The sequence below is a fragment of the Trichophyton verrucosum genome (assembly GCF_000151505.1).
Source record: "Trichophyton verrucosum HKI 0517 chromosome Unknown contig00089_1.f1.exp, whole genome shotgun sequence".
In the NCBI taxonomy this organism is placed as follows: domain Eukaryota; kingdom Fungi; phylum Ascomycota; class Eurotiomycetes; order Onygenales; family Arthrodermataceae; genus Trichophyton; species Trichophyton verrucosum.
In genome coordinates this window covers 44385-66263 of record NW_003315583.1, presented here as the reverse complement: position 1 = coordinate 66263, position 21879 = coordinate 44385, and the positions used below count along the sequence as shown (strand labels likewise).

The following is a 21879-nucleotide window of genomic DNA, read 5'->3' as shown; positions in this document are numbered from 1 at the left end:
CTGGAATTTGATGGGGATGGGCGAAAGTATACCAGAGCCGTCTGCCCCGGAAGAGCCAAAGGCTCTCGATCGAAGTTCCGAACATCGTTGGATTTCCCTCTCCTCGGACTCGTTCAGAAGGCGTCATGGCGCCCTCGGTTGACTCTCGCATCGGTCAAGACATCCGACGCTGATCATGTCCGGCATTTCTTCCCAGCGTTATCCATTTGTCAGGCCACTGGGGTATGAAAATAAATATTTAAATGGCCGTGGTTGTCGAGATTTTACACACGTGTCTTCTGCGCCGACCGACAAATTGGCAACCTGGACAAGCACAAAGAGGCTTGGACAACCGGCACCGATTTCCGGCCGGGCTAACCTTCCAGTCAAAATTAAACGTGCCACTATAAATAACTAGCCAAGCATTTTCTCACCCTCCTTTTCCCAAGTATTATTTATTTCCCAGGGAAGAGGGGGACGTCTCCGTGGCAGAAGTAGCAAGTTATCGACGGTGGTAACGCTCGTCAGATTCGAAGATCTTCAGCGTGATTTGCTGGGAAAGACGGCCGTCACGGCCGGCGAGGTCTTGGCCTGGAAAATTGCATCTTGTAACGTCATTATCCGCGCAAGAGGCTGCGCAGCTTCTTGAGTTCAGCCCGTCCATCCAGCTTCAGCACAGCATTTCTCGATCTGACAAACCGCAAAACAAACTCATCAGCAACTTGCAACTCTGGACCAGTTGCATCTGCAGGCGTGGGAGCCAATCATCTAAGTTCCCCTGCGTGGACCTACCTGCTTCGGACACTGTTCCATCGCCAGCGTTACTTCGCATCATCCACCGGCCTTGGTCTCAAATTATTGGTGTAAATCGTGTTTGCGGGTCCTCGGAGCCCAGGCATCAGGCTAACAGGAAGCTCAATAATATATACTCTGTGTAGGAATGATCCCTCCCCAGGGCCAAGCCCCAGAACCGGTCACAATATATATGCTGGATGGTCAATTAAGCATGTTAACGGACGGGTCTCTGTTGTCTGGGAGCGAGGTTGTTAACTAGTTAGTGAGCTTTTAGGTTGGGTTGTGTGTTGTTGGCGTTGGCGAGCGGAGATGTCAAATGTTACCCCTTTTGATTGCTTACATAAGACACTTTATTGTTATTAGATCTGTAGCTACTTTGATTCTCAGGGGCAACAAGATATCAGATTATTACCAGCTACCTTGTCTGTGATCTATACGACTGTTGCCACATCTTTTTGATGTTCAGCTTGCTGCAAGCCAAGCAGCTAAGTTCTCGACAATCAGCTAACTAGTTAGTTGAGGTAACATTTGAAGGGTTCCGTCTTACGCCCTGGTACCAGAGAGCAAGGGATTTCTCCTTATGTACCTTCATCTTACCAGGAAACTTGCTCATACCCCCACGATCCAAGGCCATCAAGGCCCGCAAAAGCTTGAAAAATGGGAGGCACAGGGGTGGAGTGCCGTCCCGGCGTTGCTCTATCTTGATTCGTGGGAGGTTCCCTTGGAACAAAACAAACTCATTATATTCTCTCTCTGGGGCCCAAAAGGCCTTGTTACCTTCACCCCTTATCCATGGCTGATCTGTCCAAACAAGGCTATAAATTGACATAACCGGAGCGATATACGGATGCACATGAACATTTTTCTTGCACGGCTGAAAAATTCACTAGAGCGTTGAAAACAGAAAACAATGCTCACAATATACTACCCAAAAAAATTAATTTACTCCTCATGAAAACGAATCATGATTAGAAGTATATGACGAACCTGCCCATGCGTACTATTTCAACCCGAAATGGTAGCGTTCCATCTTGTCGGCCGGGTAGATGACAATTTCTAGGTAATGCTGTATATCTATACTATACTGAGTGTCATACACACCACTAGACTCGGACAGCTTGTTCTTTTCTTAAGTCCAAATATCCTTTGCCACTCACAGAAAGGTATTTAGATTGTATAGCTCGCTCCTGGGTCTTAAGATTGTGAAATGAAAGTATGAGCCATTTAACTAGGCCTTTCAAGCTCGATATCTTGGAAAGACTGTTATTCAGGGGATAAATGCACTTCCACCTAGGATCTACTAGAGATTTCAAGAGCATTACATAGTTTGATGTGTAGGGTATCGTCTTCTGTTACGTGTTCTATGGCCACGAAGGACGCACTAATGTCAGGGGTTCAGGGGGTACATTTTACTGAAAATTGATACATGAGCTCACATATGCAGTTAGTTACCTTCGGCATACTGAGTACCTGGTAGCAAAGCAAAATCATTGAAATAGTTAACTAGCCAAACAGGAGCCACATATGCTGACCAGTTATTTATAGAAATTGTAGCTAAATGAGGCAGTTTTCTCAAACAACTTGCCCATCCATTAGACACTAGTGGCCCCTTAACGTTAGTGCAACTTTTGATAGTAGTTAAATGAAAAAAATCTACACTTCTCATAGGGATTACAAGGCAGCTAGGAGATGATGTAGTTAACGCTGGATATCAAAAAGGAGAACTGGTCAATCTTACAAAACAATATAATGAGCGGACACTGGCAAATTACTACCTAATATTCCATAGGATCCCAATGATAACTCTGACTCTGAGGAATAAATATTGCATGATTTTTAGAAACAGGGCTTGTTAGTTGCTGGCTAGTGCCAAGTTGAGTATGGCTGATAGTTTGTAGGGATGGGTAACATGTACCTAGGCAGCTATTATGCTGGTACTTCTGGGGTAATATGAGAGAGGCTGGAATTAGAAGCAAAAGAGCGGTTACTCTCTGGCCTCTCTATATATCGCGAATTAGAGACAACACTGGAATTTTCTGTGAGTCTCCGATGAATACTACTCTTGAAATCTTGAGAATTCGCATTCGGTAAATGGCCTGGTTTATGTTGAGCAAAGTAGAGCGGATACGGAGTAATTCAACAAAGTATGGTACCTTACGTCGAGAGATGGGTGCTCCCTGTGTTGCAAGTGTATCAATTGTGATATTAGGCGTATGATTATCTATAACAGCCAGTAGCATAACAGGTATTTAGTTCCCGTCCAGTTATTTACTCCACCAAAAGCTAACACTAATACCAGCTTGCAATCCTCGAACATAGTGCCACCAGCCAATAGGGATGTACAGGCATTCGCCCTCTTGTAGAATTGTTTCCACATACTCTGCCTTGAAAAATCCAGGCCAAAGCTCTTCCCAGGCTTCTACCTCTGCGGGGGATAATTCAATGGCTGATATGTCAACTTGAGATGTATTGGACATATCTATTTGCTCCTGGCCTGCATCACCCTTCTTCTCCATGGTAGATGCATCCGAGGCTTTATGGTTCACAACTTCTTTTCCACGCGGGTAAATTTGACTTGCTGGAGTGTGGGGAGAATAAAGACGAATATATTTTGCGCCAACCACTTGAGCCAGGATGTTATGATATGGATCGTGATGTAATGGAGATATTGTCCATGAAGGCCCTATCCAAGTATTGATTATGGGGTCAGCCGTGGTAATATTATCACTGAGACCATCTTCACCATCCACACTGTCATGGTATTCAGTAAATTTCCCTTTATTACCATGAGGCATCGATGCTTCCCCTTGTTGAACTTCCTTTGAACTGTTTCCGTTGTCTGCTTGTTGTATGTTCTTTTTATATAGAGGAGTACCTGGTTCAGGTGCAGGTGGTTCGGCATAGCAGTAATCGGGAATACAAATATCTTCCTTCAGTGCCGGAATCTGAGTCAAAAGGTCATGCTGTGCCATATAACCAGTCTGTGCTTCCTTGCCAGTTGAACTGGTGCTTCGCCATAGATAATCTTTTGCAAATTCAGCAAATGGCATAATCCGTTGGCCCCAGCCTTCGTCCGTATACGACCTCCCAACCTCGACTGGAACCAATCTCCTTCCGCCAAATGTCCTTTCCGCCCAGTACTTAGGTGACGACCATGGCCGTGAAGACAGGGCTGGCCAGTGGTTGATCGCATTGGTAATAACTATGGGCGTCCGTATATTCCATATGTGTTCTGTAAATTCCTCGAATGTAAGCTCTGCAACCCGGGGTACAGGGTTTCTTAAAGAAGGCTGAGGGGCATAATCTAAGGGAAATAAACTGCTGCTCTCGCCTAGCTTTTGTCTCTTAGCCGGCCGAGACGGAAGTAAGTGAGGAAGCTCAGTTTGGCCGGATGGTATAGATGAGATAAATGAGGTAACATAATCCAAGCGAAGGCTTCCTTGAAATGTAGATAACAGGTCCTCTATTAGTCTTGTTCGGCGAGGAGCACCAGTCATTATCAAAGCTTTATCCAGGATGTGAATGACATCTGATACCCAAGGATAAAGAGTGGGAGAGTCCGCCTCCAAGTATTCATCTCTTCCCTCATCCAGTGATCCACTCAGGCACACTTGCTGTGCATTATCTACCTTCTTTCCGCTGACATGGCCGGCCTTGTCACTGCGTTGGATGTGTTTCTTCAGTAGCTGGCATGCTTTGATTAGGCTGGCATCAGTGTAAAGCCTCCGCCAACAATCTTTCACATCCTTGAATGGAAATATTCTTAGATTCGCGTCAGCGAGTTGGAGGGCACTGTCTGGTGTATCCAGAAGAGCCGTTTTCAGTTTCTGAACTTCATATCCGTAACATTCCAGAATTGGGTCATTGGGATCAGGAGCAGATATTGAGAATATTGCCCTATTTATAAGTTCATTTAATGTAGTCATTAGCACTGAGCTGAGGTCATATATCCCGTAAGCTTTTCATGAATCCTAGAAGAGATAAAGCTGCTGGGAGATGTAAGAGTAATACCGATTTACCGCCTACGCTCCTCCGTACCCATGGACGTATCATTTGTTAGAAAAAGTCAAACTGCGGGTGATTTGCTGACATAATCTATATGACTTCTGTATATATATCTGTGCCCAGTTATATTGTCTGCCAAGCTTATACTTAGTCATCAATATTAGCCAATAAAATCCTCCATCTCCTTTACACAATATATTCTAATTATAGATAAAGTTACCTTAAACTTTAAATTTACGAACTCACGAATTTATGACTAATCAAAAAAAGCCAAAGGAACGTCTTCTGCCTGCTTGCGTCGATTGATGTTGTTGATACCAGTCCTCAAGGATAAAAAAAAGGGGGGTGAGATAGGGTCATAGAGACGCTTCTGTTTTGAATACCATGCATATTAAAGAGGCATTTGATGCTTTAAATTTTGAGTTCATCACCATCAAGCTTCAATTATTAATACGAGAGTGACGAACTGAATCGGTGGGCTAGTAATAGCTTATAAGATGTGCTTCTGCCTGTCCCTTACTTTGGCGCGCTCAAGATGGATAACTTCATCGTAAGGAAGCGGCGGAGGACACCATCCACGGCTACCAGCACAAGTTTAGGGGATATCCGCGATGATGAGCGTCTTAGCTCCGGGAATCTTGACCATGAGGAAGACGACTCAACAGACGTGAAACTGGCTAAACTGGCGTCTATCTTTCCAGATATCTCGCCAGGTGAATTATTAGATCTCCTCATAGCCAATGAAGGCTCTATCGAGGCCACTACTTCATCTCTTATTGAGCATGGTATTGCAAGGAAGAAAAATAAGCAAGTAACCAGCAACTCTGGGTCTATCCAAAGCTCATTGTCGTCTTACAGAATACGGTTGAACTCTGACCGAGAAATTAATTCCCCTAGCCTTCTTCCAACTCGCAAAGGCAAAACTCTTCATCTATACTCTCCTGATGATATATCACGGTACACATCCTGTACACTGATACATAACTTTCTCCCGCCAGCCGAGGCAACAGCTTTATTGAATGAGCTTCTAGAGGAGTCACGAACCTTTGCCCGGCAAAAGTTCCAACTATTTGACAATGTTGTATCAAGCCCGCACTCTGCCGGGTTTTATGTTATGACGGAAGAAGAGCAAAAGGAACAACAATCCCAGTACTCATACTATGGGAGCCTCAGGAACGATGTTCGCAAAGTGACACCAGAACTGCGCCGAGTCTCGGCCATCGTTAAGAAGACCGTGAACCAGGAAATTGAAAAGCGAGTGAAGACATTTTATCCAAATGGCAAAAAACTGAAATACCAATCTCCCAGGGAGTGGGAGCCAAATGCCGCCTTCGTTAATTGCTACGACGGCCCCACTGAGAGCGTGGGATACCATTCTGATGAATTGACGTACTTAGGGCCCAGAGCAGTCATTGGTAGCCTGAGCCTTGGTGTCGCCAGAGAATTTCGGGTGCGCAGAATTGTACCCCCTGACGAGGATGAGGATGGAGATGCCGATAAAAATATCAACGGGGAACATGGCTAGAATATTAGCAAAGAGGAGAAACAAAAGTCCAATCTTTCCCGCTCGGATATACAAGGCCAAATCTCAATTCATCTACCACACAACTCTCTTCTGGTGATGCATGCCGAAACTCAGGAGGAATGGAAGCATAGTATTGCTCCTGCGCAGACTATCTCGCCTCATCCCATCTCTGGTAACAAACGCATTAATATCACCTACCGATGGTATCGAGACTCACTACATCCGAAGAAGACTCCACGATGCCGCTGTAATATGCCTTGTGTTCTACGTTGTGTGCAGCGGAAACGGGAAACCCGGGGGAAATATATGTGGATGTGCTATTCTAGTTACGCGCCGGGGAAGCAGTCATGTTCTTTCTTCCAGTGGGCAAAATTTGATGATGATGGAGAGCCAATCTGGGATGAGAATAGTACCAGGGATCACTGATGGTCTGCATTCCTTCCTGGATAAGCCCCTGGAAAAAGTCATAGGACGGAAGCCCGAACGACTTTCATTATTTCCATATTAACTGCGTAAAGGAATACCATGCTAAACATCTTTTAGCCCTCCTTCCTGTTTCCTTGGATCAGCATAATTAAAATTGAGACTTAACAGTTTCATCATGTTAAACCCCACAACTGTCATGTAAACAACCAACATTTGAACATATGCTCCAAGTGCTACCGGCTAAGATCACTTAATGTATTCGAGCAAAAGGATCTTCCAAGCGATGCAAATGACCGTACTCGGGGATTCTGCCTAGGGATTGCTGTGAAGTTATTGGATCAGCATGTTTGCAAATATCCTTATATGGGTTCATGCTTCCAAAAGGAGACATATCCCTATATGACAAACAATTTTCCCTTATAACTGAGGCCCCATTTGCAATATCTTTTCCGGACTTCTTTGGCTGATAACCATTTCCAGCAACATTGCTGACGATCTGTTGACGTTTCTTGACTGAAATAACCTCACTGTCGATCGGAGGTTTTATGATCTGGCGATGGCTGATTGCAGAATTACTTCGAGGAGCTGGAGGTTTTACACTATCATCCCAGGTAACTGCTTTGCGGGATCGAGGAATAGTAAATTTATTCCTTGTCAAAAGAATAGTGTTTCCAGAGAGTGCTGAGTGTTTATACTCAAGGGATGCAATGATGTTGTGTTCGTTATTAAGAGTATTACTCGCTGGTTTGAGCATTCCTTGAAGTTGATCGATCATCCGGTTCACGGTTGACTCGTTCGGAGTGTGTGGTTCATTCTCCCTGTTGGCTGTGGCTGGGCCACTGTTGATAGGACCTTGCAACTCGGGGATAGGTTTCACTTTCACTAAAACTGTCCATGATTCGCCGAGTCGAAGTACCCTCCGGTTAGTGTCTCCAAGAATGGCCTCAATTTGTGAATCAGGCCCTGCTTCAAGCTGCAATACAAGATCGTGAAGGTACCCTGAATCAATACCTATCCTAAGATGTTGAATAGCAAACTGCAGCTTGCTTCTAAATGTGAGGTCCACCGAACTTTGCTCTTCACTACCAAAATTGGTTCCAATGTGCCAGCCTTCCAGTGACTGACAGCTGTTAATCATCATGGCATTGTCAGGTGATTTGGTATGGTAGCGCAGTTTATCCCCATTAGACTCTCCCGGAATCAGTACTGTACTTCCTGCACTAACAAGAAACATATGACAAGATGCTCCTCTGCTTGAGTGGCGAATCAGGTAGTTGGAGGCCTCCTTTATAGCTCCTGCTAAACGGGACCGGCTTGACTCACCATGAGGCAGCTGGAAAGCCGGAAGTGACCGGAACAGAATCTCAACTGTGTCTAGACTGTAAGATGATAATGGCATTAGGAGGTTCAGGTTTTGAGTAGGATCGGGAGATATACAGCAGATGGCGATTCTGTCTATAAGTATATCTAATACTGAGGCCAGCTGAAATGCGTTTCTACACGCGGCCTTCAGCATTCCTTCTGAAACCCTTGCCCTAACAGGTCTTGTTAGCCCATATAAAGACACAATGTCAGTAGAAGCTGAAGACTTACGAATTATCAACTAGTATCATGACATCTAGTGGGATATCCGCATCATATGGTCCATTTATATTTACACCACTCGTAAAGTCATTGATACTAGCTGTAACGACAGCAGATACCCACGTTGAATTATCCTGCCCAGGACTAGATTTCAGGGAGTTCGGCACTAGGTTGACAGCTGCGGACGTGATTGGAATATGCCGGGGGATGCGAGGTATTTGGGCAGCACTGTCACGGGGCTTAGGAGCCAGGGGATTATCACCTACAAAGGAAAGGGTTTGGTGCCTATGGATTTGAGCTTTCTCGTAAAGGCCGTCACAGGACTTTTTCTCTGTCTGTATACCTGTGTGCCCTCGCAAATTCACTTCAGACCCTTTCCCTCGAATGATAGAGGCTTTTTGTAAAGAAGGAAGTCTGAAGCCATGCGCTCTAGCAGTATTGTCTGCTTGATTGCCACTACATTCACGGCTCCTAAAAGCAAGTGCGTTGATAGCACGAGACAGAATATTTGGTCCTTTTGGAGTTGGCTGGCGTTGTCGAACGTCTGCAGATGACGCCCTACCATCCCAAACGCGCTTTTCCTAACAATCCCGGGCAGTATTAGCAACCAGTATAAAAAACCATAATGCTTTATTATCAACATACGACTGTGAGGTTTTCCATCGCTTTTGGATGGAGAGCGGTAGCTTTATGTAGACGCTGGTGTTGCCTCGCAGTTATAGGTTTATTGCTCCTCTCCACGTTCTGGGTAGTTGATAGAGGAAGAAGTGGCGGGCGAACAACATGAGAGGAGCGCCTCCTTGGTATACGACAAGGTGAGCAAACGTTCTTCTTGACTAAGGCTGCGGCGTTTTCGTTTGCCTTTGGAAATATCTTTGATATCTCCAGTGGTTTGGGAGTTGGGGTGTCGGTTAAACTGTGCGTCGAGTCCATGCTTTGCAACGCGTCTTGCTTGATCAACGTCACCAGTCACGCGAAGTGTTAATCTAGAAAACACGGCTAGCCCTAAGTCAAGTATCTACAAAGGCAGAAGATTGGGCTATCTTCCTTTGTACGATATTGGTTTAGGCTGGATAACACGCTGCTAGGTCTCCAAACCCACTCTAGACGTGCTCTTTTAGCTCCACTGGGTTTTGATATATATCCGAATAGCTTTCACTGGAATCACTTTGCTTGGTTGAATCGAAGGACCACGGAGGGTCAGATCGGCTTCTCTTATGTCGACGTCGAACACGGCGGCGGTTGTTCCGAATGCTCCAGTACTCGGCACAGGCCAGCGCGCCAACAAATATAGCGAACAGTAGAATTATAGGCACAAATACTAAGCCAATTATAATCAGGGTTCGGTCTCTTTCGCTTCGTCTGGCTAGCTGCATCTCGAATATTCTTTGGCCGTTTGCTCGCAAAACATAGTCCAGGGCAAAGGTTCCTTTAGGGGGCGAGAAGCCGGGCTAGTTGCAGGGTGTGAAGGGTGTATATTGGATTTTGGGATGTGACGCTGATGCAGGTCGGATTTCAGACAAGTCATATTATTATACAATAATACAATCCAAAATGGCCCGGAATGTTTATCTCCAACAGACGTATACATACATGCATATATGTATAGCTTCTTCACAAGGGAGGCTACGGTTAAGGGAGCCGGAAGGTACAACCCAGAGAATAAAACCCGAACGCCGTAGATCTAGAAGCCGGGGTAGGGCAGAACCAAAACAGAGCAGAGTAGGAGAAAGCAAAGAGGTGGAGGAAAGAGCAGTGTGCAGATGTATATATTCTCAAGGCTAAGCAACTGAGAGCGAAATGCAGGTGTATATAGGGTATCAAAAGGAAACAAGCAATGAAACTTAAGCCAAAGGCCGAGGATCAGGCTGACTTTCTTGAAGGGCAAAAATCTCTTCTTTTATATTTGTCAGGACACTGTGGTCCAGCTTCTGAAATCGGATCTGTTAAGTATCAAGTCAGTAACTAAGTAGATGCATAAGGGGAATGACATTCTAAAACGTATTTGAAACGGGTCATTCTTACCATGTCATCCCCTGAACTTCCAGCTCGAGACGAGCTCCCAAACAGTACCGATTCGAGAAAGCTATGATGAATATTCTCCTTAACTCTCTTTAGCCAGACACCTTCCCAATTCCACTCGCCGGGTGAACGGGCCTGTGGGCTGCTTCTCTGTATACTGTCCGGACTCAAAGTTCGCCCCAGTGTCGAGGGAGAACTGACTCCTGCATCCTTGCTGGATCGGCGTTCAGTTGCTGGTCCTGTCCGTGGATGACGACGATGTGCACTCCAAGCATGCCATGCATTTGGACACCCTGTAGCCTCCAGTGGAATTGAATCCAAAACAGTTTCGTCGTCAAATGTTGAACGGATATACTCAAGGAGATCCAAGGCAGTAACGTCAGTAACGCCAGATTTTTTTGGGTCCTGTATGTCGCAGGGAAGAGGTGAAATCCGGCTGATGATTTCATCAGTACTACTCTCTACCAGGCCGCTGTCCTGCTCTACGTGAACGCCAATATTCCCCGGTTTTTGACCACTTGTACTTCTAGATGATGAAAGAGAGCCAACGTTGCTCCGTTCGGTCTTTATAAACCACTGTGGGAAACCATGCCGTAGGCTAAACCCACCAGGCGGTAGCTGCTCTTCAATTGTTCCCGTTACAGAATCAAGATCAGACGGCCGGTTCGAGTATGTCTGTGTAGTCAAAGGTACAACTAGAGGGTGGAATATAGGAGTAGTAAACGTAACGAGCGGTGGGAGGTCAGGATATAAGGGCGGGAATCGGATCTGAAATCGAAGAATGGCCGATGCATAGGGACCTATTACGCTGCTTAGACTCGAAATTATGGTAGGTAGCCTAGCTTGGAACAAGCGCATTGTACCTTTCTGAACAAACAGTACACCAGACCATAGGGCTGGATCACTTGGAGAAAGGCTCACGTATACTCCAACTGGAGGAGACACCTTGATACTCGCGCTATGAAATCGTCCATGTTAGCTTGTGACGTAACCGGCAGTCAAACAATCAAGGGGAACTCCCGAAAGGCGAAGACTTACAACTCAAGACGAAGTTGCTGTCTGCGGAGAGCTGCAACCCTGGGAAGCTTGCTACTCGACATTGTTCTCACGGAGACTCAGCCTCGGTGAGTGCCGTGTCGTGTTGGTTGCGGGCAAGGTAATTGAGACGTTGGTAGAATAGTCCCTATCATGAGGTTGGGACAGGTAACTAGTTAGTTTACTCGTTAGTTAGTTTAGGTAGGCAGTTCGGAGGCTTGGCACTATCAGTCGCCAGGATCCTTGGTCTACAGAATCAACTCGACAGAAAACATCCCAAGATTAGTTATACCACAGGACGGTACGTCAATTAAACAAAATATTACATTCTAGGAAATCTATATGATACACAAGCCCATGCAAGAGAAATTACTTAATATGCGCCGTCCATTAGTTGTACAATCCTCTCAGGAATGATATTCACTCCCTGTGCATTGATAGCACTAATAGGGATGGAGAATATGCGATTCCGCCAAGCATCTTCTTGCTTTGAAGGATGTTCGATGGTTCCTTTCTCAACCTGATCAAGGTAATCCTTCAGAGCTGTGAAATTCTCTTGCGTGCCTGGCAGGTCGGCCTTGGTTCCAATGACGAACCATGGTTTCGAGTAGATATTATGGCTGGCATATACAAGAGGTTGAAGGGACGAGTCTCTTGCCGGCGGAGGCGGAGAGCTGGCATGGCCTTCATCTCCCATCCACTCATTCACTCGTGGCTCGTCTAGGTTGTCCGTAACTGGAGTCCATGGAGACAGTCGAGACTGGGTATCTAGGCTTAGCTCACGATCCCGCATAGACTGATACGCACCAAGCTCATTCCATAAGCCTTTAAGCGCCGTCACTGCATCTCCTGCGCTGAGGTCCACCACAAAGGCAAGGATTCCAGCACGCTCCACGTGTCGTAAAAACCCCAGCCCAAGGCCTTTGTCCAAATGAGCATTTTCAATCAGCCCGGGAATATCAGCAATTGTAAATCGTGGGCGCGGGGCCCGTCCTGGAGTTGCCAACCTAGCCTTCCGTTGGGAATAGTCATCCAGTACAACAGTGCCAATATTAGGCGACAAAGTCGTAAATGCCCAGTTCCCTACACGAGTCCGGCTGTTTGTTATTGAGCGTAACAAGGTACTTTTGCCGGCGTTCGGCAGACCAACCAATCCTACATCGGCAAGTAATTTGAGTTCTAGCTCGAGTTCGAGCCTCATACCTTGCTCGCCTTTTGTAGCGAACATAGGTCTCCCAATCGACTTTGACACGAAATGTGGGTTCCCAAGGCCTCCTACAGCGCCTGCTGCAAGGACAATTGGTGAATCCATGTGCCTAGAAAGATCGAGGTATATTGGCGCAGCAGGCTGTACAGCTGCAAGATCGGGCCTTCTCGGTGGGCCAAGTTCCGGGAAATCAGTTGCAAAGTAATCGGAGGGCTGAGAGCCAGGATATAACACCCACTGATCCCTCCGTGAGTTTATTGCTTGCAAGGCCTTTGTCCTGCTACCAAGCTCTCGGGTGAGCTCCTTCAGTTCTCGTTCCTTCTCTGCCACAGGATCGAATCTTTCGATCTCGCGTACCACTGTTCCAACAGGAACTTGCAACAAGACATCTTCTCCTCTTACTCCTCCTTGTGATTTACCTCTTCCATTTTTGCCTCTACCAGCTTTTATCACGCCTCTTCGCGCCAGTTTGTGTAGACTTGTCTGGCCTTCAACGGCTTGTATGAGTATGTTCCCTCCAGTACCTCCGTCACCACCATTCGCAGGGCCATGTTCTAGGTATTTTAGACGCAGGAACGCAACGCATCCTGATCCTCCCGAGCCAGTGTGAACGGTAAGAGAGCATCGGTCTTGAAATATCGATCGGCCATAGTCTGATGGAGCCGGGTTTAGGCGGCTGTTCGTCTCGCTACCGATCGATTGAGAGTAAGGGTCGTCGGGAGATATCCTATTACTCGTATGGAGGCTAGAAGATAATCGAAAGTGTTTGAGGTTTTTGGCGGCCCTTAATGCACTCCTGGGGGCCAGATTGGCAGATGGGCTGAGCAACAAACATGGGTAAAGAAATGGCATCAAAGTGCCATTGAGCTGAGCCATAAAGAGAAGGGAAATGGAAATTGCGTATCCCTTGTCAGAGAAGGGAATAAAATTCCAAATAAGTCTCTGTATGGTATCTTCCCGTCACCAGCCGTCTCCTTTTCGCTGCACTGACTCTGTGTCCTTTTCGCTCCTCATGTCCACCTAAAGTTGAATAACCAAAAAAAAAAAAAAAAAAAAGAAAAAGAGAGAAAAAGCAGAGAAAACACAAGGCAAATAGACACAGAAAGCTCGAAGAAAAGGAAGAGAAGAGCCCTGCAAAAGAAACCCCGAGAGACGCTCGACAGCCTACTAGACGACTGGAGGTGCTACGCAAAGAAAGTGAACGAGAAAGCTACGAAGCGATAACTATGGCAGCCAACGAGACAAAGATATCAGGCATCACCACCAACGCCCTCACTGGAGAACGTCATATACCAGCCTCAGTTCGTGCCGATGGCTCCCAGCGGCGTGAAATACGAATTAGGCCGGGTTACAGCCCGCCGGAGGATGTGGAACTGTATCGGAACCGTGCTGCTGCTTCGTGGAAGAACCGTGGCAAGACAGGCGTACCCGGAGCAGAACTAGCAGTTAGCGAGAACACTGCTTCATCGGCGAAGAATACAAAGAAAAAAGACACCAAACCAAAGACTAAAGCGAGCAGCGAGGGTATATCCCCGAAAACAGGAAAAGAGACGACGGCCCTTGACAAGGATAGCTGGAGGTCTACGGCCGGTAAAGACGCTGCTAGCGAGGTGAGGCAAAAGGAAGAGCCCGAAGCTGACCCTGCGATTGAACGGGAAAAGAAGGCCAGAAACTTGAAGAAGAAGCTCAAGCAGGCTCGTGAACTGCGAGACAAGAAAGACAAAGGCGAGAGTCTTCTGCCCGAGCAGCTAGAGAAGATTATCAGAATCAACGAGCTAGTTCGACAGCTGGAGTCCCTTGGATTTGAAACTGATGGCGAGAAGAAGGCCGACTCAACAGAACCGAAATGAATGACCGAGGGACAAAAGTTGCTACCGCAGCTTGGACCAGCTCTATTCGAATATGGCATGACTTTTTTATGATGGGATGAATATATTTTCACTCTTACATTATTACTATCTCGCCTACCACCGGTCAACATTTGATTACTTTCCATCAAGGAACTCAATGGATGCATAAACCCGAGTCTCTACCAGGCTTGGGAGGCAGGAGTTCTCCCGAACTCTGTTCCGGATGGAGAGATGTTAGGAGGACGATGTGGGTCAGAGAGATAGACCGGGGCGAACGAAGTCGCTCTGTTCAGGACAAGTCAGTGGTAAATACGCTTTGCAGCTTTTCAAAGGAGGCAAAGGAGAACATATGAGACACATGTCAAGGAAAAGATGTATTACAGGCAAACCAATTCACATTGGCTGTATTCTAGTTCCTTTCTAATATTCTGTATATCTATCCCTTGGTATAGATTATAGTATAAATAAAGAATCAAAAATGCCTAGAACCCAGGAGAGGAGAGGCTAATTGCCTATAGGACGGCAGCAAGCACTGGCTGTGTGGGATTCACGTAGTCCTCCAGCCCGGTCTCCTTAGTATTTCCAGCATGGAGAGCGGTGGCTATTGCTCGACCGGCAGTGATCCCGTCATTCACTCCCACACCCGTGTACCAAGCGCCAGCAACCTTGAGACGAGAGTCATAATCCCGGCATAAATCCTCATGTAAATCTTCCATCCGATCGCAATGTCCAACAGTGTATTGCGGTATTGCCTTGTACTGCAGTCGAGCTTTTGCGACGACCGGCTCATCAACAATCCCCAAATGGCGAGCGAGTACTGATTTTGCCATGGCGATGCCTGCCTGCTCGTCTGGCAGATCAGACTTGTTCCATCCATCCCACCAGTGGCCACCTATCATCACCGCCAACTTTGTTCCAACCGCGCTGTCCTGGCCACGAACTGCATGGCTGGCGAACATCACCCCCAGTGCTCGTTCTGGATTTTGTTCAAAAGGCACAGAGCGAGGTATCAAGTACCCAAACGCTTGTGTTGGAATGAGATCAGGGTTCTTGTAGAAGAGATTAACCACCATGACGCTCACAGCATAGTCATTTGCTGCTAACATCCTCGAAGTAGCAGTGGGGGGAGTTCGCCCCCCCGGCCCACGTAGCTGGTCTGCCAGTACCGTGGATGGAGTTGTCGAAATAACATAGTCATATCTCGCTGGTGGCTTGTTTATAGCCGAAGAGAGCTTAATCTGAATCAGTTATACAGTCCTAGACACATATACAAGTGTATATATACAAGGCAGCGAACTTACTATCATGGACGCCTTGGCTTTGTCATACTGAATATGAGTTACGGCGGCATTTCGCACAATCTCAACGTTAGGAAGCCTTGTCAGCTCCCGGGACAGAGCTGATACAAGGGAACGCATTCCACCCTCCAGGTATAAGATATAGCCTGGAGCGAAGATTAGACCCACTCGGATGTTGAATTCTGAAGAGTATTCACGTCTTATGGCTCTCAGTACCTGTATCCTGTTGTGTTTATAGTAAACAGGCTTTCGAGATAGGCCCCTGTTCATTAAGTTTATAATAATGCCAGGTCCAAACTCATCATCCCATAACTGGCGCATAGTAGCTTTCATGCTGAGTTTGTCGATATCACCGGCATAGACTCCATGGAGAAACGCGGAAGCAAGATTGTCAACAAGGGCTGGGCCAAATCTCCTGAGGAGAAAGCTTGCTACTGATTCATCGCGGGCCTTTGGGTCCCGACAATCCTTAAATGGCTCGCCTAACAGGCTTCTTAGCAAGCCCTTGTATGCTGGCTCTTGCACCATGTCCCGTAGGGTATCAAAGAAGGATACGCCGCCGCCGGGCCCGGGGAGCCGAACGAGGTGATCTGGGTAGTAGATATATCGGTTACTTAAAGCAGCGCTTTTGGTCCCTATCCTCATCGTCGAGTCGAGCATATTCAGTTTGATTAACTACACAGATTGTATCAGTGATTAAATTCTCATGGGCATACGAAGAAAGCAACACACACCAATTCAACTGTAGCCATCGCATCAGGAAGCCCACCCATCAGTGTCCGCGGGCCATAGTCCAAAACGACCTTGCCGGAATCTACGTCCACCGTGTCCGACTGCATCCATCCCCCCAATGTGTTGGACTTCTCGTACAGAACGACCTTCGTCGAACGCTGGCTGGCCAGGTGGAAGGCCGTCGTCAGCCCTGTGATCCCACCACCGATCACCGCAACCCGTTTATCTGGTCGCCTGGACGTGCTGGTCGACTGAAGCCGTAGCTGCCTCTGCCATTGTGGCAGAAGCAAGGCTCCCTTTCTTGCGCATTGCCAGCATGGGACGTTCGTTAGTGGCAGACGCAGGCAGCTCGCACTGACCGGACCAGGCCAGCGCCGCAAGGCCATCGTCCGTCAGTTTCTTTATTTCGTCGATTTCCTAGGTCCAATTGTTAGTCCAATCCCATGCTGCTGTTTGTCCGGTCGCTGTCACTGTCGTTGAGGCTGTCTTTCGTTCCTCGCGTGAGGTGGTTGAGTTGAAGCTCTCGATTTTAGTTATGCGTGCGTGACAAAGAGCGGGTGGCCGTTAGTTAGATAGCTAGTTAATATAATTGGTTAATTGGTTAACTAAGTTAACCAGCTATTTAATTTTGTTAATTCAACTAATTTGAACTGTCTACTTTGTACCTGGCGGGCGAAATCTGCAGAGCCGACAAGCATTTGGTTATTAGAAAGCAGAGAAAGGGCAGCTGGGAAAAGTATTTGATCCCAGGAAAGACGGTGGTTATATTACATGCTACTACCAAGAGTACAGCAAGAAAGAGGTGGAAGACCCGGATACAACGCCATATACATAATCTAGATGTTCAACAGTGGGTGGTGCGCCAGCCGAAAGGAAGTCGAGGCAGATATAGTAAAAAAGTCACCCTGATCCAACGCCGCTCATGCTCGGAAGATCGTAAGAAAGAGAAAGTAAAGGAATTCTTTTTAGCAGAGGAAAGGAAGCTGAAAGATATAGGGGCCGCGCCTGGCACTAAGGCTTCCGGGGATGTATTTGAGAAAACAACGTTTAGCGATTCAAATTGGTAGACATTCGGAGGAAACTGAGAAAGATCAGGTCATAAAGGGAGAGGGGAAGGCGGCTGCGGCGACCGATTAGGTGATGATTCCGGCATCATTCGAGGGAGTTGAGCCGGGCTTGATCAGCTCCTCTTCGCCAGCTTCGTCACTGATGAATTTTCTCTCGCTAACATGGGGCGTCTCCGGCTTTGCACCGTCGGCACGCCAGACCTTGTCGGTGAAAGCTCCGCGCTGGCCTTCAACATGCTTGTACGGGCAGGTTCGGTTCAGGCAAGGGTTGAATCTGCAAGGCGTTTGGAGATGCGTGAACTTGCAGTCCTCGGTCGAGCAGTCCGCCCCGTTCCTGCAGAGTGGCATATTTGGGTGTTTGAAGGTGCATTTAGGGTTTGTGCAGTGAGGAAAGTATCGACAAATCTCCTCTGCCTGGTGGACGGCCTTTTGAGCGGGGGATGGGTGTCGGGCAACGCATTTCCGGTTCTTGCACGCGGCTCCGTATGGGCAATTGTCACTCACATCCACGCTGGCTCCTTCAGGCGCCGCCGGGGATTGATGAGCGTACGGACAGTCCTTGTTCGTGCACCTAAGATTGAATCGGCAGACTGTGTCTGGACCAGGGGCTTCCCGTGCCGGCTGTTCTTCGGCCGGCTTACTTTCAGAACCGTCCATCTCGACATCGGCAGCTGTAGTCTGAGGAGACTGCTGGTTCCGTCGGCCGGGTTGGAACTCTGCGCGTTCGAATAGTGATCGGCCCTGTGCCTGTTGCGGAGGGCCATTCTGGAAGGCTGGGTTGATCGCAGGAGCGACGAATCCGGGTATGAGCTGAGACATCATCCGTGCCTGCTCCTCAAACATTGACATCATCTGCATCTGCTGTTGTGGGGTTATGTTCATCATGTTTTGTTGACCCATGTTCTGCATCTGGTTATGATTCATTCCCATCCCCATGTTCATTCCCATCCCCATCCCCATAGGCACATTGCTACCCATCTGCCTCCCCATTGAGGCCCTGTGGCCACCTCGACTGCCTCTGCCACCCCTGGAGTTATCTCGATGTGAATTTATCCTCTCGGTTCCTTGCTGGTTTCGAACTCGGTGAAGGACGGATTCGTTGGACCGGTCCATCGCACGACTAAGCTGACCAAGTATGCCTCTGCCTCGACCATTTTGCTTTTGATTCCGCGCATTCCGAGGGCCGGTTGGACTATATGATATTCCTTGTTAGTAGCCATATTCAAGACAGCAACGAGTACTAGTTGGGGCTTACACAGATGCATCAATTCCAGGGCCGACTCCATCATCCATAACCATATCCTGCTGCGGTACGGGCACATCTGTGGGCGTCGCATTCCCATTACCTCCGTTCGTTTCTTCTGAGAAAGAGGGTATCGCTTGTGGGAGTTGTTCCTGATGTGCCCTCTCCTTCGAGCCGCCATTTAACCGCCTGTCCAGCGTCTCGACTTGATCGAACAACCATTTTGAAAACTCTGCGGCCTCCGTATCCTCTGGTCCCAGGCTGAGCAGGTCGTTTGCTAGCTCCGCAGAAATCTGGTCCTGTGTCTTCCCGTTGACAAGCATCAGTATCACATACTCCGCGAGCGCCGAGTCGTCTCCGCCGCCGGTGCTCCAACCAAGCTCGACCAGCTTCGGCTGCACCACTTCGTTCAAAGCATCGGCCAGCGGCGTATTCAGCGCAACAGAGACACTCATGGCGACGGAGCTGTTTTCAAAGCTTTTTTGATGGAGGGCGTTTTCAGGTGGCAATCGTATATCTCGCGCAGTGTCGAGAAGCCGTCAACGCAAGTTGAAAAAAGGGTCGTATCCCGCAGTCCAGGATAGCTGTCTTCCTCGAATGTCACGGTTCAAGTGCTTTTTTCTTTCACCCCGACAAGACTTCCGTTGCTCTTCAACGTCACTCTCTGGCTTTGTACGGCCGTTTTTCTCCTGCTCGAATCAAAAGAACTTGATGCCAAGACTTTCCTTAGTCATGCCAAAAATGATTAGTAATGAGAGTCACGTGGAACAGAACCCAAATAGGCAGTTTGTGACCTCTCGACTTTCTTTCTTCGCTTCAACGTTCAAGCAATACTAATAAATGACAGAAGAACGGACGAACCGGACAACGAGGTCCCCTCCTTGGGCAGCTGGTTGCTATAGATGCTGGCGGAGATCTGCTCAGTGAGACAATACTCCGTACTGGATGGGCACTGCTATTGAGCCGCTCTTGCAAAACTAGTGAAGGTCTACCATTGTTAAAGGGTTGGTGACACTTATATTCATTTCGCCCTTCCATTACTCCGCGAAGCGCTGATATACATACCCGTTCAGACACTCCTGGATCTTCAAACCCACAGTTAATTCTTCCTCCTAAACTATGTTGTGGATCTGGGTTGCTGGAATCCTAGGCCTGTTTGGCCGTGTAGAAGCGCTATGGCCACAACCCAGTGAATACTCACACGGGAATAAAACCCTGTGGCTGTCTCCATCCGTCCGGTTTACCTACACTAACAATCAGCGGTCTTTTATATATACGCGGCCTAGTTATGCAGGCATTAACTGGATACCCGGAGGCTGGCTAAACCTGCTGCAGAACCCTTGGGGTAGCGCAGAACAAACAGTTGCAGAACCGCTCCCCAATGTTGAGCAATTTGTTGAAGATGCTATAAAACGTACCAAGCATGCTATTGTTAATAGCAAATTTGTCCCTTGGAAGTTTTATCCGCGTCATCAAAAGTTTGAACCCTTGGTAGATGGCCAACATCCGACTATCGAAGAGGTTATAATCAATGAGGCGTCAAAAACGAGTCAACAATGGTCTCCTCGCAACTACGTTAATGGGGATGAAAAGTACGAAATTAGGATCTCGGAAGATGGTGAGGTGCAGATCTCCTCGAGATCACCGATTGGCACTATTCGTGCTCTTCAAACATTCCAGCAGCTGTTTTACTCCCACTCCCATTCAAAGTCATACACACCCTTTGCTCCAATTTCCATATCGGATTCTCCCAAATGGCGACATCGTGGGCTGAACCTTGACATATCTAGAAACGTGATTCGACCCGAAGACGTCAAGCGCACTATTGATGCAATGGCATCTGTAAAACTGAACCGGCTGCATTTCCACGCTGCCGACTCACAATCCTGGCCGTTGGACATTCCTTCAATCCCAGAACTAGCAGCCAAAGCCTCGTACCATCCGAGTCAGGTATGGTCGTCTTCTGAATTGGAGGCGGTGCAACTATATGGACTAGAACGCGGGGTCTCGGTATTCCTTGAGATTGATTTGCCCGGCCATACTGCTGCCGTTGGCCATGCATTCCCCGATTTAGTTGCAGCCTACCATATGGACCAGTGGGAGAAATATGCCGCGGAACCTCCAAGTGGTCAAATTAAACTGAATTCTTCTGCCGTATACCAGTTCCTTGATCTGCTGATGGCAGATTTAATCCCACGTGTCTCCCCGTTAACAGAATACTTTCACACTGGAGGAGATGAATTCAACCTCAATACCTACCTTTTAGAAATTAACCTAGGCTCAAATGACCGACGAGTCCTCACTCCCTTTCTCGACAGAATGATCACACATGTTCACAGCTCACTTCGAAGTTCTGGAGTTACTCCGATTGTATGGGAAGAGTTGGTCCTTGATTGGGATCTCAACCTGCCTTCTCACAAAACAGCGGGTGAAACTGGAGGGGTCATCGTGCAGGCATGGCGTAACTCATCAGCAGTGAAACATGTCCTCCAAAAAGGGTATCAGACGATATTTGGCACTGGAGATGCTTGGTATCTTGACTGCGGGGTAGGAACTTTCCTAAACCCTCGCCCAGGTTCCAAGGCAGTCCAGAATCCGTATCTAGACTGGTGTGCACCGACGAAAAACTGGAAACACATGTATGTATACAACCCTCTAAAGGATATACCTGTCGAGTTACAGTCCCTTCTGGTTGGAGGTGAAACGCATATGTGGTCAGAGCTGGTTGATCCAGTCAACATGGACCAAATGATCTGGCCCCGGGCCGCCGCCGCCGCCGAAGTTCTTTGGACAGGGCCGAGATCGCCAGATAATATCCAGGACGCCTCATATCGATTGGTAAAGTGGAGAGAGCGCGTAGTGAGTGATGCCGGAATCCGTGCTGCTATGGTCCAAATGACGTATTGTCTCATGCGGGAAAGCGGATGCGAGCTCTAAATACTTGAAATCAATCTACAAGAATAAAAAATGGCAGTCCGTCCTAACACCAAGAAGAGCGATGGAAATTGAAATGCACCATAGGATACGGCCAAATCACTTCCAACTACGTATTAAGCGGAATGTTAAAACTCCGTAGCAATTTCGGGATCCATTTATGCCAGTGAATCTCCT

At 47.5% G+C, this 21879-nt stretch overlaps 9 protein-coding genes across 9 annotated transcripts; 3 read left to right on the top strand and 6 right to left on the bottom strand.

The window, feature by feature from the left end:
• Window positions 1–3038: 3038 nt before the first annotated feature.
• Window positions 3039–4700, bottom strand: TRV_00964 (uncharacterized protein; the record flags this gene model as incomplete). The annotated part of the gene is made up of 1 exon (XM_003024843.1): window positions 3039–4700. The coding sequence occupies one exon, from the start codon at window positions 4698–4700 to the stop codon at window positions 3039–3041; it is 1662 nt and encodes a 553-aa protein (XP_003024889.1).
• A 614-nt stretch (window positions 4701–5314) lies between these two features.
• Window positions 5315–6304, top strand: TRV_00963 (uncharacterized protein; the record flags this gene model as incomplete). The annotated part of the gene is made up of 1 exon (XM_003024842.1): window positions 5315–6304. One exon carries the CDS (start codon window positions 5315–5317, stop codon window positions 6302–6304), a length of 990 nt encoding a protein of 329 aa, XP_003024888.1.
• A 676-nt stretch (window positions 6305–6980) lies between these two features.
• Window positions 6981–9247, bottom strand: TRV_00962 (uncharacterized protein; the record flags this gene model as incomplete). The annotated part of the gene is made up of 3 exons (XM_003024841.1): window positions 6981–8226; window positions 8324–8895; window positions 8960–9247. The coding sequence occupies 3 exons, from the start codon at window positions 9245–9247 to the stop codon at window positions 6981–6983; spliced, it is 2106 nt and encodes a 701-aa protein (XP_003024887.1).
• Window positions 9248–10279: 1032 nt separating this feature from the next.
• On the bottom strand, window positions 10280–11436 carry TRV_00961 (ubiquitin-conjugating enzyme, putative; the record flags this gene model as incomplete). The annotated part of the gene is made up of 2 exons (XM_003024840.1): window positions 10280–11294; window positions 11375–11436. 2 exons carry the CDS (start codon window positions 11434–11436, stop codon window positions 10280–10282), a joined length of 1077 nt encoding a protein of 358 aa, XP_003024886.1.
• A 308-nt stretch (window positions 11437–11744) lies between these two features.
• Window positions 11745–13454, bottom strand: TRV_00960 (uncharacterized protein; the record flags this gene model as incomplete). Its single annotated transcript, XM_003024839.1, has 1 exon — window positions 11745–13454. One exon carries the CDS (start codon window positions 13452–13454, stop codon window positions 11745–11747), a length of 1710 nt encoding a protein of 569 aa, XP_003024885.1.
• Window positions 13455–13524: 70 nt separating this feature from the next.
• Window positions 13525–14428, top strand: TRV_00959 (uncharacterized protein; the record flags this gene model as incomplete). The annotated part of the gene is made up of 2 exons (XM_003024838.1): window positions 13525–13527; window positions 13655–14428. The coding sequence occupies 2 exons, from the start codon at window positions 13525–13527 to the stop codon at window positions 14426–14428; spliced, it is 777 nt and encodes a 258-aa protein (XP_003024884.1).
• Window positions 14429–14940: 512 nt separating this feature from the next.
• TRV_00958 (protoporphyrinogen oxidase, putative) lies at window positions 14941–16371 on the bottom strand (the record flags this gene model as incomplete). The annotated part of the gene is made up of 2 exons (XM_003024837.1): window positions 14941–15666; window positions 15730–16371. 2 exons carry the CDS (start codon window positions 16369–16371, stop codon window positions 14941–14943), a joined length of 1368 nt encoding a protein of 455 aa, XP_003024883.1.
• Window positions 16372–17591: 1220 nt separating this feature from the next.
• TRV_00957 (uncharacterized protein) lies at window positions 17592–19223 on the bottom strand (the record flags this gene model as incomplete). Its single annotated transcript, XM_003024836.1, has 2 exons — window positions 17592–18717; window positions 18781–19223. The coding sequence occupies 2 exons, from the start codon at window positions 19221–19223 to the stop codon at window positions 17592–17594; spliced, it is 1569 nt and encodes a 522-aa protein (XP_003024882.1).
• A 664-nt stretch (window positions 19224–19887) lies between these two features.
• Window positions 19888–21705, top strand: TRV_00956 (uncharacterized protein; the record flags this gene model as incomplete). Its single annotated transcript, XM_003024835.1, has 1 exon — window positions 19888–21705. The coding sequence occupies one exon, from the start codon at window positions 19888–19890 to the stop codon at window positions 21703–21705; it is 1818 nt and encodes a 605-aa protein (XP_003024881.1).
• Window positions 21706–21879: the final 174 nt, after the last annotated feature.